Source organism: Talpa europaea (assembly GCF_964194135.1).
Source record: "Talpa europaea genome assembly, chromosome: 7".
Lineage (NCBI taxonomy): Eukaryota > Metazoa > Chordata > Mammalia > Eulipotyphla > Talpidae > Talpa > Talpa europaea.
In genome coordinates, this window is record NC_140074.1 from 100277188 (window position 1) to 100294690 (window position 17503).

The window sequence follows — 17503 nt, forward strand, 5'->3', positions numbered from 1 at the left end:
ACTTTATTTTCATAGGTTGAGAAGTTTTGTACAGAGAATAAAAAATGAAATTATTTATAATCTGGATTTTGTTCCTTTGGGGAGAAGAGTCTGTGCTTCAATAGATGTACATACCTACTGGAGGTTCCTTTGGGTCTTTCCTTCCACCCCGCACCCCGGCAAAGGCTTCCTACCCCATCCACCATATAGCACAAAATTTCCTCTTGGTGTCCTGGGAGACCTGGAGATGACCTCCAGCCGACCTGGATCCCACTGATTCCTAGGCTGTTTCAATCTCTAACCCTTAAGGTCATTATGGTCTCATGTCCTTTCTAGTTGCTCAACTTATACCCAGATCAGCTTCCAGCCTAACATGGCAGAACCGGTGTCCCCACGCATCAGCGGTGACAGGAGCTACAACCTTAAGTATGGGATGTCAGTCTAATGTCCCCATCCACTGTCCCCTCACACCCGAGAAAGCCTGTACCCCCATCATGACCTGAGACCCAAAGGGGCTTATATTTCCTGTTCCCGAAGAACCCCTGACTCCAATTTTTGTCCTCCCACCCCGTTCCTCCTCCTCCCACCCCCCCCAATCTAAAGCCTGGCCCTCTCACAGCAGAATCTGCTCAGAATCCACAGGCTGCAGACTTCCAAAACAATCGTTGTATCTTTATTGACTTTTTTTTTTCTGAATGCAATGACTGTTTTTTACTCTTAAGGAAAATAAACATCTTTTAGAAACAGCTCGATACACACAATCTTCAGTGTGAAGCAATATACTAATAAGAACACTAGTCGTCTTAACATTTACAGTCTTCATATATATTATATATATGTATATGTATACATATATATACACTATATAACGAGGCCAGATATAATACACACGTTTACCATTTTACAGTCATATGTACAAGTAGTTGCTAGGGCGGCCCCGGTCTGGGGGCTGCGTCAGGCCTATTGAAGCGTGGACAGAGCTGAGGACGCAGACGGACAGGCGGACGAACTGGCAGGGACTGGCCTGGGCCGGTGGTGACTGCGCGGGGCCAAGGCATCACTGCAGCCCCTTCCCTGGCAAGGGCCCTGTGCTGAGGGGAGCACGACGCACGGCGGCGACACACGGGAGAAGCGAGCATGTTCCCAACATATATACATTCTATGTAACATATATATAGAGGGGTACACAGGTTTGTACACGAATCTAGCGCTGTCTCTGCTCGCGTGCCCGGCGGTCTCTGGAGACGGGTGGTCGGGCAGAGGGACGCTCGCGAATCCGCCGGAGGTGCGCTCTGGCCGCGACTCCGTTACCGATGCGCTCCCGGGCTGGGCTCCAGGGATGGCGTGGCGGACTGGAAGGGGACGAACAGAAGCCAAGGGGGTGCCCCAGTCCTGCCCACACCCCGGGAGCCCGCACCCCCTGAGCAGGGGCCGCAGACACAGCCGCCAGCCCGCGGCTCTGCCGGAGTTCCACGACAGTTTTGGCCAGGGCTGGGGGCAAGGGCGCTTCGATGCGTTCCCAACGGTGCGGTCCGAAGCCCACGGCCCCCTCCCCCGCGGGCCTGGCCCACTCCCGCCCCCCTCCGCCCGTCTAAGGGCCAGGAGCCGCCCTTGGCCTCTTCCAGGGCCCTTTGGACCCCTAACCGTACCCCCGGGGTGTCCAGCTGCAAGCCCAGCCGACGGGGTGCGGCAGCGCGCGCGTGGAATGTATGCCACGTCGTCTCGGGACTTCCAGGGGGGCAGCGTCTCCAGGCTCAGGGCGTCCCCTACCCCCGCTGGCGCCCGGACGCCCCAGGAGTCTGGCCGCTCCGCGGGCTCCCCGTCTCCAGCCTGGCCCGGGGGCGAGAGCAAGAACGCCCGGTCGCGTCCGGCTGCGGGGGCAGGCGGCTCCGGAACGCGTTTTCTTCCCAACCCGGACCGCCCGTTTCCGCCCGAAGCGGCCAGATCCAAGATCCGGGGTCCGGATCAAGGATCGGCCCTGGGCCCGCGCGGGAGCAGCTCAAAGGCCCGGGGGCCGCGCCGCGGCTCCTCTCCTTCGGTGGCAAGCGGGCCGCTGGGGTGAATTACAACGGCAGCCTCTGCAAGAGAAAAGGAACCGCCCGACTGCCGGTTACTGTTACTTGGAGGGGCACGAGCTCCAGGGGCTAACTCCACTCAGACCCGCCCGCCGCAGGCCCTGCCCGCGCGACCCCACACCCGAGGGGCCCGAGGCCCCCGGCGCCTAAGGGGTCGGGATCTCGCTGCTTTCTTGTAAGCCTCACCCACCCTGCCCTACCTGGGACGGCCTCCTGCAGGCCTGCCTGGTTTATCAGCCGCCCTCCCAAAGCCGGCTCTCTAACCGCCTGTAATTTGGTCGCTGCGGCTGTGGCTGTGGTGGTGGTGGGCACCGGCAGGTGGGGCCTGGCCTCCTCGGGTGGGGTCCACAAGGCTGGGGGCAGCAAAGGCGGAGGGCCTCCTTTCCAGCCTGTAACCCCTCCAGGGAAGGCTTGTGGTCACCTACCTTATGTTTGGGACACTTCAAAGAAAAGTTCTCTTCAGTGAATAAGCAACCTGTAACCAGAGAGAGGTTTGGGTGGTTACCTGCCAGCTGCTGGCATCTGGGGGGGGGGGGACCACGGTGGCTCTGCTACCCATGAGGCCCTATACCAAGGGTGTATCAGACTACTCAGATCCTCCACAACCCACAGAGAATGCCTGCCCCTCCAGCCCCACTGGCCTAATCTGTTCCTCTCTCACCTCCTTCCCAGTGACACCTTCTTGCCCACTGTCCAGCTATCGCAGACCCCACGCGCCCTGCCCAGTTATGCCTGGCCACACTTGTCACACCTGCGAGTGGTCTCGGCCCACTGGCAAGCATGCTCAGTGCACAGCTTTGCCTTCCTCCCCAGATGAGTGGCCAGCCCCTAGAAGGGGCTTTGAGGCCCGGTGGGAGCTCACGAAGGACACATTGACCAACTGGGTAGTGCGGTCACACGGCAGGATTTGAGTGTCAGCCTTGGAGTCCACAACTGTGGACGGGGCATTATGCTGTGGCGGAGGTGAATGAGGAGAGAGGATATGAAACACCCCGGTGCAGGGCTTACAGAGGCGCTCTGGATGTGGGTTCCTGTGGGGGCCAACTGGGAGGCAGACTTGATCCTTGATTGTTGGAGCAGGGCATGGGAAGCTGAGGTCTCAGGTCTGAGGATTCCCAGCAGGTATGAGGGCCGAGGGCACCGCCCACTTTTGGCAAGCAGAGGGCATGGCTGAGCTCAGCCAGCCCCCATCCTCCTTAGCCCGCAGGTGTGCTGATGTCTCAGGGAGCCCCCAGCCTCCTGCTTGCTGCCACCTAGGAAAACCCTGGCTTTCCCCTGGAGTCTTCTCCCACCACTTTCACGTCCCCTTCTGAGCTCATCTCCCTCCCTTCCTAACTTCTTGGCCAAGTTTTGCACAAACCACAGACCCACCAAGAGCCAGAGGCATGCATGGGCTGAGTGAGCCCTCGCCTCCCAGCACATTCCTCCTGCTCATGTGGCGGCCACGGTGGTGGCACCATGACCGTGCGGGCCCTTGGGTGAAGCGGGGAGGCAGGGCAGACTCGCAGCCCCAAGAGCAGAGCTGGGAAGGCTCCTGCTTCTCTGAAACTGTCTCTGCCCAACCCCTGACCCAAGCTGGTGGGTTTCAGACAGAAACTGATGCTGAGTTTCTACACTGCAGGGCCAGCAGCTGGAGGTGGGTCAGCTGTTTCCCCTTCTTTTCCCTCAGGCAAGCGCTGCTCTGAGACTGAATTCACGCCTTCCTTTCCGAAGAAGTTGGACTAAAACCCCAGGCTCATCTGGCTACATACAGGGCACCCCCCAGCACATGCCAAGTGATGAGCTCCCCCATCCTCCCCCCCAGCGCATGCCCTATAGTCCAGGGCTCGGGCACCAGGAAGTGAAGGGTAGGAGGTTGCTGCTTCCCAAACCAGATTGCCCTGCCCTCCCCAGCATGCGCTCCACAGGGAACCCATCCGGAAGAGCCAGATCATCAATTTCTGGCCCCTTTCATGGTATCTGCACTTGGGGAACCTGGGACTTATCTGACAAGGACCCTGTCAGCAATTCCAAGTCATGGCTTAGCTCCAACACGGTGCTTCCTAATAGTGTGTGGGGGGGGAGGGGCAGGGTTTTGGTTCAGGGCAGCCAGAAGGGCAGAGGCAGGCAGCGTGGACGCCCTGTGATCTGAGAGCCTGAACCGGACACCTGGAGTGCGCTGCCCCGCCTGCACTTAGCAGCCCAGGGAGTCGGATAGGTGCAGGGCTGACAAAGTCCCCAGGGCTCAGGCCCTCTGTTCCTGCTCGCTCCCAGCCCCTCCTGGCTGACAAAGGCCAGGGATGTAGGGTCCTCCCTTGCCCTCTGACTGTCAGGCTCTCTTTTTCCCACCTTTTCGGGCTGTTCTTCAGGTACGCGGGGGTCCACCCCCTCTTCCTCTTCCACTGACAAGTGGTGGTAACTGCTTCCTGCTATACTATCCCCCCAGGATTCTGATGACCCCTAAAAGCTGATAGTTGGTGAGTCTCTGTCCTGGGCTCAGTGGAACAGCTCCCCTCTAGATTAAAAGCACAGCCAGTCCAAGCTGGTGCGTGTAGTGGGCAGATTGCCAACACAGTCCCAAGGCCTGACCCTAGTCTTGTCCTTTGCAGTGTGATTTGGAGTGCCTCCCAGAGAAGAGGTGGGTGCCCATCCCACCTTGTGAATCTGGACTGCATCTGGCACTTGCTTTGGTCTGCAGAATGTGGCAAAAGAGATTGTGGTGCTGGAGGGTGAGATCCATGGAACAGAGGGGAGCTGGCCTGCCTAAGATCCCCAAGTCGTCCTGCTTCAGCTGACCCAATAACTAATCATCACTGCCTCGGTGAGCTCAGCAGAGGCCAGCCAAGCCCACAGAGATCAGTGGAGCCTGCCATTGGCCACACCCTCATCAGAAATAAATGCAGCCTGTAGGCCCCCTTCCTGCCACCGTCCCCAGGGTTCTGCAGAGATCCCTATTATATGGGTACTCCTTCAAACATTTCACTTGAAACAAAATTTCTATTACTCCAAGCCTGGTATATTTGTCCCAATACTAGCCAGCTGCTGCCCACCTTCCCGACCTTTCAAGGCCTGGCTCAAATATCACCTCCCCTTGGAAGTTCTCCTGGATTCCCTCTCGGTCAGACAGGATGACTCACCCACAGCACCCACTCTCTCCTCTTTGTCTGGTCTCCGTAACTTTAGGCAGGGATGATGGTTTTCCTGTCTGTCCCACTCAAATGCGAGCCCACCAAGGGGCTGGACAGTACTGAGGTAGGAGAAAGAACACAGGACGCAGAGCAAGACAGACAGGGAGTGCCGCCCTGGGTCTGTTCATGCCATGCAGTGTGGCCATGGGTGAGGCAGCCTATCTGTAAAGATGCAATTGGAGACAGTGCAGGGGCGTGACGCCGGGCCTGGCACAGAGTGGGTGCTAAATTAATCACTGTAGAAGGAGGGATGCAACTCGTGGTAGCTATTACTGGGAGTAAGGCCATGTGTCTGCTCAAGTGGCTGAGTCCACATTAAAATCTAGTTCACACGGCTCCCAGAGTGGGAGGGTGGAGCCAGTGAGATCCCCCAAATCCTGCTCCAGCCAGCCCCTCCTTGCAGGGTGCCAGCACCTCAGCCTTCGCCAAGGAACTGTCATCACTCAGCGCCCTGTATGTTCTCCTGGGGGCAGCGTGGTTGGGCCTGATGCTGGCTCCAGACCAGGGTATTAGGAGTGGTCCTTTCTGCCCGGGACAGGGCCAGCAGGCATTAGTGGGGAGGGGGCAGTTGGTCCCCAGGCATTGGGAGGGTCCTGATGGAAGATGTGTCTGCTTTGTGGTCTGAGGCAGGATCATAACTTCACTCTTTTTCCAGGTAAGGGGAGGGACGAAGAGAGGGAGGGGTCAAGGATAATGGGCAGAGGGAGGTAGACAGAGAACATGGGGGCTTGTCTTTCAAATAGGGCTGAGGCTGCATTTCATGGGCAGTTTTTATTATTTCACTCCCTGCTCTGAAAAGCAAAGATTATCACCCCCATTTTACAGATGGGAAAATCAAATGCAGAGAACATCAGTGGATTTTCCCAGGATGACATATTAAGAATACCACCAGGGTTTGAATTCAGGCCAAAACTATCTCTAAATCCTCCTAAAATATTGTCTTCGGTGACTAAAATGCCACCATTAGTGATATCTTCCTTTGGTTGGAATAAGGGACGTCTCTGAATCTCAGTTTCCATACTTAATTGATGAAGTTTGGGGCTCCCTATCTCTCTGGTCCATGCAATTTGCCATGCTGAGTGCTTCGTGTTAGTAGGTGCTCAATGAAAGTCTATGAAACAAAAGAATGAGTGAGTGAGAGCAGGGAATGGGGGAGAGAAAACGCAGGGGGAATATGGTCCTGTCTCTAGACCTCAGGGCCCTGCTCAGAACTTTCTACAGCTCTTCCCTGTAGCCAGTAGAAGACAAGTTGGCATCAGTCCATCTTGAACCTCATCAACTCCCACCTCATTTGGTTTTTGTTACTGAAGGATACCCTTTCCCATTTTCTCTGCCCAGTGAACTCCTATTCAGTCTCCAAAGCCCCAGCCCCACTACCTCTTCCTCTTTGAGGTTCAAGATCCTACCCACCCCCTAGCTCTGAGGTATTATAATGTGTGCCTCTGCGCATCCCTCCAGTGCATAACTGGGGACTCACTAGGCTCCATGATAATTGCTCAGCATAGGTCCCAATGGAGAGAGATATGGAGAGATAAAGAATTGCTGGGGCAGGAGAGGTAGGAAGCTGAAGGGTCAAATGGGTCAGGGTTTGAAGAGCTGTGCCCAAGGTCCCCCTGGATTGCTCAGATGAGCCTCTGGGCCTTCCTGTCCCCTTGAGCTGGTTCTTACCCGCATCGATGGCACACGGGTAATGGTAGGTGTGGATGCATCCTTTGTGGCAGCACCCAATGGTGGCCCCAACTTCTTGGCAGCTGGCACACGTCTGGTGAGGAGAGAGGAACACTGGTGAGTTGGCAGCTGAGTCAGCCCTATTGGTCCCTGTCTCCTGCCTCCCAAATGGTCCCTGCAATTCAGGTGGGAGGAAGCTCTATATTGGCCAAATGCCACCATGTTGATTCTGTGGCAGCCCCTGAACCCTTCGTGCTGGGAAATGACTACCTCAGGGATGACTACCTCAAATCCCAGCTCTGCCACTCTACACTGTGTGACCTGAACCCAGCAACTCACGTTCCCAGAGCCTCATGGGCACAACAGGGGAGGTGCCCGTGCCTCCCTTATGGAAGTGTGGGATGCTTCCATGAGAATACTGTGTGCCAGTGGAGGCCAGGCCTCACTGTGGCTGTGGCCTGTAGCTGGCATTCTTGAGGGCTCTCCATGGCACTTTGGGCACTGAATGCAGCTTTACCCATGGCTCCTCCCAACAGCCCCAGAGACTGGTACTTTCATATCCCCACTTTGAAAGGGAGATGGAAGGGAGATTCTCATTCCAGGAGAGAGTGAAGGCAGTAACTACTGGCTTCTAACCTTTCTGGCAGCTGAACAAGTACTGATCCTACAGGAACAGGTCCACACTGGATAGGCCAGCCCCAGGATGGAGCAGGCCACACAGCAGTCTGGAGATGCTGAGTTCATGTCAATCTTACGTCATCCAGGCCACTGAGCTCAGGGGCTGCTCCCTGCCTGGCTCAGCTGCTTAGAGGGGATGTGGATGCGGCCAGGTTAGGCCGGCAATGCCAAGAAGGCCCTTGGAAGAGTAAGCAAAACCTGAGGCCTGAGGAGAGACAGGTCAGGCCTCATCAGTGAGAAACCACACTGTGTGGGTGGAGGAGTGAGGTGCAGGAGGGAGAGGGTGGCAGGTCCATGCCCACATGCTAAGCCACTGAAACACAAAACAATAGCTTGCATGTGCCAGGCATGCTGGGAAGCCACCTCCTCGTGAGAACTTATGATGCTGGTCTCATTATCTTACCCAGTTTACTAATGACAGCTCAGAGAGTCTGCATTATCTGCCTGAGGGCACATGGCTCAGCAATGGCTGGGCTGGTACACAGGCTAGCAAGCGGACCCCACACTGCTGGGGTCCGGCGGCTGCATCCCAGCCCTCAGACCTGAGGGTGTCCCTACTCCCAGTAGCTGAGAGAGGCCAGGGACTAGAAAGCCTCCCTTCCTTCCTGGGCCTAGCCTGGAAAATACCTAGAAATGAATGTTCCCTCCAGCGTGGAGCTGGCAGTGGTGATGGGGGGGAGGGGAGGAGTGGGCTGGGGTACAATCTGGAACAGCAGATTTTCACATGATGCCTCAGGGCAGCAGTTTCCTTCTGGTAGGACTGGGGCTTCCTGGGGCTCTGCGGCCCAATGTCAGGTCCACAAGGGCCTGCAGGAATTTTCATGGTTAAGGGGAAACAGTGAGGGGCCTCTGGCTGGCCCACAATGAGGATCCCCAATAACCCCTGAGGAAGGCATTTTACATGTGGAGAAATAGGTCCTCCGTGCCCGAGCACTCGCGCTCTGACCCCTGCTACTCCTATAGGGCTGCAACTTGTGAATCCACAAAGGATCCCAGCCTGGTAGAGGCGCCCAAACTGGCACCCAGGCCGCCTCCTAATAAAACTGTCACAGCTGAACTCCCCTGCATCAGCGTCCCATGCCAGGCCATATCTGGGTAGGAAATGGGCATCCATGTAGTTCTGAAGGAAGGGCGGACTGAAACTAAGGTCCCAGGAGCTGGGCACAGCACGACTCAGAGCCAGCAGGCTGTGTAGGGGTGCCCAGGAGGAGATGTAAAAAAGAAGGTATCCCTAGGGGCTGGCACAGTTCTGTTCCTCCAGAGAGTGAAAGTGAGCCTGGGGTACTCAACTGGGTGACAGGCCATCCACCATCCTGGGCAGTGCCAGCCTGACCATCTCTCCAGAGTGTTCTGTGCATCTGGCCTGCTCCTGCCCTCTGAGGTTGCCAGTCCCTGGCTCAGCCCAGGACCATCTCTCCAGCAGATCCTGCTTGGGGATCCCCAGGTGAGGAGAGGAGAGGCAGTCAATGAACAGCCACACCTGCTAGGGTGCCCTTCGCTGGGGATGCGGCCAGTGGTGGGAGGTTGCCAGGCCATATTTCAGCACGGCACAGTGGGCAGAGGTGGGCTGACTGAGTCGAGCTCCGGCAATTAACAGCCGTGTGACACCAGGAAAGCAGGGCACCCCCCTTTCCCCTGGTTTTCCTCTCAGTCCAACAGGACTTTGGTACAGGCCGCTGAGGTGAGACCTAGGCCCCCGAGACAGGGCAAGCAAGTGGGTTAGCCAAGGCCCATTGCTGTCCTGTTGCACAGAGGACGTATTTCTGGGTGCAGTGTGCAGGGGACAGGAAAGAGTCCTGTCTGCTCCCCTCCCCACTGGAGCCAGGGCAGGGGGGAAGGCGGGTGTGCGTGGAGGGAGCTCTGAGCACACAGCAGAGGACATTTCTTTTGGGAGCATAACAGCAGACGGAGGTAGCAGCTGAGGATCTGAGGACTCATATTACTTTTTAATCACGGGAGCGAGCTGAACCTCTCTTAGGGCATCTGGGAAGGAGTCAGTGACAAGGGAGAGGAAAGCAGAGCTAGCAGGACAAAACAATTGTGAGGGGAAGTGGGGGAAGTTCCAGGACCCCTGGGGAGGATGGCTGCTGGCTGCAGGCTGGCAGGGGCACAGGGCAGCCCCAGGGCTTCCGCAGTCAGGCTGGAGGCTGTGGGCTGGACACCTGGGCTGGGGAGGCCAGTGCACAGGGAGGCACAAACAGCTCCCATCCACGGTGGCCCCCACAGCTGGCCGTCCACACAGGGCAGGTCAGAGTGGCCAAGAGGGAACCTCAGGAGCAGGTGAGTTGGCAGCAGGGTGACTGAGGGCAAGACCCCTGTAATCCTTGAAGACAACAAATTGAAGGCCCAGAACTGGGGTGGCACTACATGTGCCAGGGACATCACTTCGAGGAAGACTGTGGATGCTTCGCAGTAGACCTGAGTATATAAGTGGGGGGCAGGAGTAGGGGCTCCTGGGAAAGACCTGAGCCGCACTGGCCTGGTCCTGACCCTTTTGCTGACCACCAGCAGGTGCGTGGGGCTCACTCCCACCCTCCGCACCGGCAGGAAGGATCTGAGGAGCAGGAGTCCAGGAGCGAGCCCAGTGGTGGTGGACAAGGCTCCCGCTGCTGTCTTGTCCCAGCACAGGACCTCGTGCACGTGGTGTGCTCGGCGGGGCCAGCTCCGCTCTGACGGCCTATGGGGCATGGGCTCACTCCAGCCTCCGGCCCTCAGCACTGGGAAACGAGAAAAGGGAGGCACAGAGTGGCAAAGTCCCTGCCCATGGCAGGGGTCTGAATCCAGAGGCCAGCCAAGACCTTGTCCCCAGACACTCAGTGACTGCAGCGTCTCTACCGTGTTAGAAAGGTTGTGGGCGCCTGCTGAGGGCCCTGCGCGCCAGCCTGTGGGAGGGAACACGTTGCAACCAAGTGTTTAAGAGGTTCTTCCCCTGAGCCCCAGCTCCAGCCCAGGCCAAAAAGGGGGGCTACTGGGGAATGGGGGAGTTGGCAATCCGCCTTTGCAGAATGCCAGTTCTGGGGGCCCCATCATCCTCTGGGGCCTCAGCATCTGGGCAGATTACGTAAGATGGGGCTGGGGGTGATTGGAGAGCTGGAGCTAGAAGGTGTCAAGTGAGCGTGTGGTGGGCAAGGATGTCCTACCTCAGCCTGGGGGTGTGCCTCCACCCCCACCCCCAACTCCCTAGATACTCATTTGTGATTGTGAATATGTTTGGTCCCAACGCTGCAATAGAGAGATGAGGGGGGCTCCCCCACAGCCTGCCTGCCTGTCCTGTGGAATCTGAGCTCCCCGCCCCAGCTGGGCCGACTTCTTACCATGTCCATGGCCACTTTCATGGCCTCCTGCAGCCCAAAGAGCTTCCCGGCCACCAGGTAGACCCCGCCTGTCCACACGGCACAGGCCTCATGCACCCAGTGTTCCTGGGTGTCCCCGCCAGGCTCCACCGGTGCCTCCTTGCTGCATTCATGCTTGCGGCTTTTGTCAGCTGGGGCCACCTCCTCACCACCGTCCCCCCGACCATCACAGCAGTAGCAACTCTGTAGCCTCCGGGAAAGGCCCCGGGCACTGGTGCGCAGCGAACCCTGCTTGGCTGGGTCGGCCGGGCCATCAGGCCGGGGAGGCTTCCCAGGGGCAGCAGCCGTGCACTCAAGACCTTTGAGTGTTCTTTCGAGGGGCAGGGCGGCCTCCTCACAGGTGCCCTCCGGCCGCACCTTCTCCTTGAGTTTTGGCTTCTTTTTGGGGAGGCAGTGTTCAGGGTAGTAGGGCCCACAGAGGTCCCCAAGGTCCTTGAAGTTGGCCGGGTTTTGGCAGAGGCAGCAAACAAGGCAAGAGGTACTCAGGGCCTTGGAAACCACGGGCCCCAGATGCATGGTGGAGGAGAGGGGCAGGGAGGGCCGCGGCTGCAGGACAGAGCCTCCAGGGAGCGTGGCCAGGGAGGCCCCAGCCGCATCCAGAGAGGAGGAGGACGAGGACGAGGACGAGGAAGTGGAGGAGGAAGGCTTCCTGTGGGGCTTGGGCTCATCCCCAGGGGAGTTGACAACAGTGCATACGGTGGTGAATGCATCTCGCTTTTCCACCCGCACAAAGGGTGAGAAGGCAGGGGTGCGGCTGTCTGCCCGCAGCCGCTTGCATGAGGAAATGTACTTGAGGCGGATTTCAGGCTCTGCGGGATCTAGGGGCAGCACTTGCTGCTGCCTCCGCCGCTTGGCACGCCCTTTACAGGGTGAGGAGGAGGCGTTCTTGGCCCGGCCCCGAGTGAGGCGCTTCCGCTTGGAGTAGCTGCTATAGTTGGTGTGACCCTGTTGCTTCTGCGCCCTTGTCTGGGGCTGGCAGGGCTGACCCTCAGGGGGCTGGGAGGTCAGACCTAGTTCCTCCGTCTTTGGCTTTTTGCTGCCTCCACCAGAACTATCCTCACCGACCCCCTGTGTGCCGCCAGCCCTGTCTCGGGGAGTCAGGAGCAGAGCTGAGCCTAGATGGGGCCGCTTCTCCAGGGGGCCTTTCGGGAGTCCCAGGGCTCCAGCCCTGCCTTTCCGGCTTCTCTTCTTAGGGGCCAGGGCCATACCCCCAGGAGACAGGGTCTCGGGGGATGTGAAGGCCTCAGTTTTGAAACAGTCAGTGGAGGACAGTTTCTTACTGTTCATGAGTTTGCCTTTTAAGGATCTGTTGGTCGGATTTCTGCACAACGGGTCGACCCCTGAAGCTGCCGGGAGCTTCTGCCCAGCACCCATGTTTAAGAGACCTTCTTCTGCTCCCATCGGGCTGCCCCCAGCACTCTTGAGCCCACGGTCCTTCTCAGGGAGGGATGGGCTCAGAGGATTACCTGGCGGGGCCCCTGGCACTTTGCAGGCAAACTTCTTCAGGCTGGGCGAGGTGATCTTCTGCACGATGGCCTCCAGCTTCAGACCCCGGCCCTTCCGGGGCGGCAGCACCTTGGTCTTCATGGCCCCAGGGAAGGCCGCACGGGAGGCCAGCTTGAGGCAGGCGTCGGGCGTCTCAGAGGGCAGCGACTTTGTGGTGGGATCACCGTTGCCCTTGGCAGGCTTGGCCTTCTTGGGAGAAGACAGTCTCTTGAAGAGGGGCGGGGAGTCCTCGGCCCTCTCCTCCTTCACATCCCCCATGCTGCCGCCCACAATGCTGCTGCTCCGTAAGACCAGGCTCCGCTTCTTGGTGGGAACTGGAGCCATGAAGGCGGACTTCCTTTTGAGTGTGTGGAGGGGCCGATCAGAGAGCTTGCCACCTGCACCGGGCTTGGGGACCCTCACCCGCTGGCTGGCCCTCCCCTCCTTCTGAGGGCTGCCAGAGACCTTGAAAGCGGCGGGCAGGTGGTTGTTGGCCAGGAGTTTCTTGGCGGCACGGCAGTTAGGGAGCCGGCTCTCCGAGGGCCGCCTCCTCTTGGAGTGGAAGACCTCCTGGGTTTTGGTGCGGGACCGAAGGATCATCGAGCGCTGGTCTTTCCCAGGGGTGCCCGGAGAGTCTGTCTCCTTGGTCTTGGAGCCCATGGGGCTGCTGTCAGAGGCCACAGGCAAGGCGGCTGGGTTACTGGGGCTGGATGCAGCCTTCGGAGAGGGCTTCCCTACCCGCTTGCCCGACTTGAAGGCGGCTCGCTGCTTGCCCCCCAGTTTGTCTGGGGGGGCGGGGGTGGTGGTCAAGCCTGGGGGACCTGGCGTGCGGGGCTCACTCAGGGCAGTGAAGGAGCGGGTGCACATCCTGGGAAGCCCTTCCGAGGCCCCCCGGCCCGGGGCCCCCGCCCCCTCCATTTGTCCCTGGGGAGGCCCTGTGCAGGATTCGGGGAGCAGGAGGTCTTTGGGCAGCGCCGGTGCCCTGCATGGGGAGTCCTCAGCCTCGGGCAGCCCCCGGTGCACCCGCCGGCTACGTAAACTTTTGCCACGTGGCACAGGTTCTTTCTTAGCAATGGGTGCCTCGGGCACAGCGGGCTTGTTCGGCTTCTGGGCCAGGGTGGCGTCAGGGGCCAGGATGGCAGAATCCCCCGGAGCCAGGGTCCCATCGGGCCCTTCTTCCCCTGGCTTCATGTGGGACAGGGAGGATTCAAACCAGCTCTGTACCTTCGACTCAGCACCCACGGTGGGGCCCAGCAAGATGACAGACTCCCCGGAGAGGTGGCATGGGGAGCCCCAGCCAGCCTTGGGGTCCAGCACCTCCCCCACCTCCTCCTTGGTGCACATCAGTGGGGCCTTTGGTGACAGTGGGTCCTGCATGCTGGGCCTCTGCTCAGGGCTGCCCAGGAGCTCACACAGGGAGGAGTACTCCTCCTCCGCCTCCAGGTCCTCCTTCCTGCCCGTGGGCGGCAGCAGCGGGAGGTCCCCAAAGTCTGCAGAGCAGCAGTGCCGGCTGTCCTCCAGCCACCGGTCGGCCTTGCCCACCTCAGGGCACTGCAGCAGCCCGCCCGCCTCCTCCTTCACCCCGCCCGCCGCCTCCTGCTTGAAGTCCCGGGGCACAGCAGCCTTCTCCCCTGGGGGCTCCTCCTCCTGGAAGCCCAGGCAGGCTGAAGCTTCCTGGGCCGTCTCCTTACCGACACCATCCGAGGCCTGCCCGCCTGACTCCAGGCCCTTGGTGAGCTCGCCGGGGTGCAGCCCCCACCGGGGACAAGCATCCCCCAGGTTTTCCTCTGGCCAGGCAAAAGGGTTGGCACTGTCTGCTGAGCTGGCGGTGGTCGTGTCCGGGAAGCAGTCGAAAGCTGCTGCGGCAGGATCTGAGGCGGCAGCCCCCAGGGAGGGCTTGGTGCCGAAGGAGAGGGGACCAGCGGTCTTCTTGGGGTCGGGGGCGGCAAAGCCAACGGAAGGGTCTTCAAACAGCCCTGGGCTGAAGTCCTTGGCGTTGCCGCCTTTGTCCAGCTGCAAGGACTCGGGCAGGGCCTCCGGCTCCCCTGGTCGTGGCCATGCACTCTTGGCCACGGGGTCCAGGCAGGCGCTGTGGTTCTCCAGAGAGAAGGGGGGTTTGCTGGGGTCCTTGGCCAGGCCGGGCGCCTCAGCCCAGGCCTTGTCAGCTTTCTCGCCAATGGCCTCTTGCAGCCCCAGGATCTCGGAGGCCAGATCCTCTTGAGCCAGGGCACTGAGCAGGAGCCTCGGGCAGTCCCGCTCTCCTGCCACAAACTTAGAGAAGGTGTCGAGAGGCAGGGTGCCGTGCAGGCTCTGGAAGGAGTCGTCAGACTTGGTGGACATGTCATCGGGGGAGGTCACGGAACAGGTGGACACAGACTCGGGCTTGGCCTTCGAGTTGCTATTGACTCTGGCGGGGCTGCCGCGGGCCTGGTTGCAGTAGAGGAAGCTGCGTTCCAGCGGGTCCTCGGAGCCGCTCAGGTAGTCGGCCTCCGGCGGCTCCGCGTGGGTGGACTGCGGCGTGCTGCTCAGCGGCTCTGACAGAGGGGTGCCCGCGGGCTCCGCCGAGTAGCCGCTGCCCTCGGGACTGCAGTGCTGGCTCTTGTGCTGCTCCGGGGTCCTGGACACCAGGTTCTTGACACCCTTCTTCTGGGGCACCGTAGCCTTGGAGAGCAGCAGCTGCTGGACTGTATTGGAGATGTTCTCCACCTGTGATGTCAGGGCTGTGAGGCTCTGCAGGCTGAGGTCAGACAGCAGATTCTCGGGGAGCTTATCCTTCTGCAGGGGCTTGCAGTTGCCGGCTTGAGTGTCCACAGAGCTGGTGGCATCCGTCGGGGAGGGGTTGAGCAAGGGCATGAAGTGGCTGTGGTCTGTGATGCTGGCAGCGGCAGGGAAGGTCCCCGTGCTGAGCGGCTGCTGGTTGTAGGGGAAGTTCTCCAGGTTTGGCATCAGCGGCGAGGGAGTGGAGCTGTAGGAAGGCGAGCGGCCCACGGAGCGTGCAGGCGAGTGGCTGGAGCTGGGGCTGAAGGTCTGGTAGTACTGTTCCGGAGTCCTGACCGCCGTGTCTGGCTGGCAATAGCCCGGGCCCTGCTGTCCATAGTGTTGGTACTTGGTGAGGTTTTGGTAATGGAGGGTTTCCTGGGCATGGTGCCGGCTCTGAAGGGCTTGCTGCTGCTGCTGCTGTTGCTGTTGTTGCTGCTGCTGCTGCTGCTGCTGCTGCTGTTGCTTCTGCTGGTCATAGCCGAGGCGGCCAGACTGATAGGCGTGAAGGTTCTGGACCCGCTGCCCCGGGGCCAGGCTAGCATTGGCGGTCAGTGGCCTGTCATGGGGTTGGGCAGATGGTGCCGTGCAACTCTTATAGGAGTGGGCTCCCTGCCCGCCACCCTGGCCGGTGGAGGAGTAGGTGGAGGAGGCGGGGAAAGACTGGGAATGCTGGGGGAAGTGGCTGCCCTGGGGGAAGGGCAGAGGAGAAGCCATGTCGTTCTGCAGTTTCTGCCTTTGGAGTTTGGGGTATGCCAGGGGTTGTTGGGGCTGCGGCAGCTGTTGCTGGACATGCAGGGAATGAGTCCGAAAGGGCAGCTGGGCGCCCTGCTCTGGATACTGCCTGCCAGGGGGCACTGCTGTCTTTTTCATCAAGTTCTCATCATATTTGCCCACCCCTCCTGGCAGGGGCTGGGGCTGGGGCGGTGGGGGCTGCGGGGCCCCCCAGGCCTGCAGGCTCTCTTCGCCTGAGTAGCGGCCCGGGTAGGGGCTGCTGTCCTGGACACTGTAGCCAGGGAAGGCCGGCCTCCCCTGCAGGCCCTGCTGTGAGGGCAGGGCTTTGCTGCCCCGCGCAGTGCTGGCAGGCGTGCCAGCACCGCCCTCGTAGCCGGGGTACGGCTGCGGGTTATAATAATCCTTGGCCAGCAGCCGCTGCCGGTCGCAGCTCAGCCCAGCCTGGCTTGGCTGCCTGTAATTCTCCAGGCGAGATGTCTCCTGTGAGGTCTGCTGGTAGTTCTGTTGTTTGCCATGGAAACCACACCTTTCTCGAAAAGACTGCATGACTCGGGCTGGTTATCTGTGAAAAGAGAAAGGGAGAGAGGGAGGGCCAGGAGGGGAGGGAGGGAGGGCAGGGGAGGGGGCAGAGAGAATCATTCAGACGGGCCATTTCCTTTGCCTCTCAAAGCTTGCCTCCCACCCCCTCCCCACAGCTCTTAATAGCCCCCCTCGCCTGAGCCTCCCCACCAGCTGTGCACATATTGACAACTTCTGTGTCAGGGAGGTGTGCTCTGTAATTCCCGCGCCGACATCGCCCACAGCTGAGCCTTGCCAAGGACAGCCATGGACGCGGGAGGGGCAAACCCAGCTAGCTGTCCAATGCCCTGTCACCCGGGGCGGCCACCCCACGCCACCCTCCCCTCCCATCCCTACCCCACCACTCCCAGCCCCTCCCTGACAGCTCAAAATCATTTAGCAGAGAGATTCCTGCTCTCTTGTCCCCTGGGGCTGCTGGCTCCTGTAATCTGGTCCCAGCGTGGGGGTGTTCAAGCACGACCCAGCCAGGCTAGGACCCGGGCAGCTTTGCCCCTGCCCTGGAGCATCGTGGGCCAGCGCACAGGCGGGTGCTCACGCACACACGCACACCTCCTCTATCACTGCCATGCCATCTGGAATCTGTCTGTTCCTTCTAGCAGACATCGATTAGGGGCCGCCAAGCCACTGTAGGCATAAGACGTCCCTTTCTCTGATTCCCAGGAACACAGGACAGACACCTGCTTCCTGTTTTTGATATCAATAGGTGCACAGATAACAGCGCCCAGAGTGAGGCAACGAAGGCTGATGGGGACAGTCGCAGTCTCTGGCCATCCTGATCGCCCCACCCTGACGCCGCAGGGTCAGGGCCAGGGCAGGCCAAGCCTAGGGTCCATCTGTTTATGATTTTTAGGGACTGGATCTTGGGAGGAGACTGTGGGGCCTAACCTGCCCCAAAGCAGGCACCTGGGTCAAGAAATGACCCCCAGGTGGGGGCCCTTCAAGATAGAGCAACTGGTCTTCCCTCAGTGCCCAGCTAACTGTTCCCCAACTGACTGGCCAGCCTGGGCACCACAGAAGACCCTCAAAT

At 59.8% G+C, this 17503-nt stretch overlaps 1 protein-coding gene across 1 annotated transcript; it reads right to left on the bottom strand.

Annotated features, from left to right (window-relative positions):
- Positions 1–1286: 1286 nt before the first annotated feature.
- Positions 1287–16443, bottom strand: RAI1 (retinoic acid induced 1; the record flags this gene model as incomplete). The annotated part of the gene is made up of 6 exons (XM_084237929.1): positions 1287–1331; positions 1397–1570; positions 1624–1809; positions 2480–2529; positions 6890–6983; positions 10882–16443. 6 exons carry the CDS (start codon positions 16441–16443, stop codon positions 1287–1289), a joined length of 6111 nt encoding a protein of 2036 aa, XP_084094055.1.
- Between the last annotated feature and the right edge of the window lie 1060 nt (positions 16444–17503).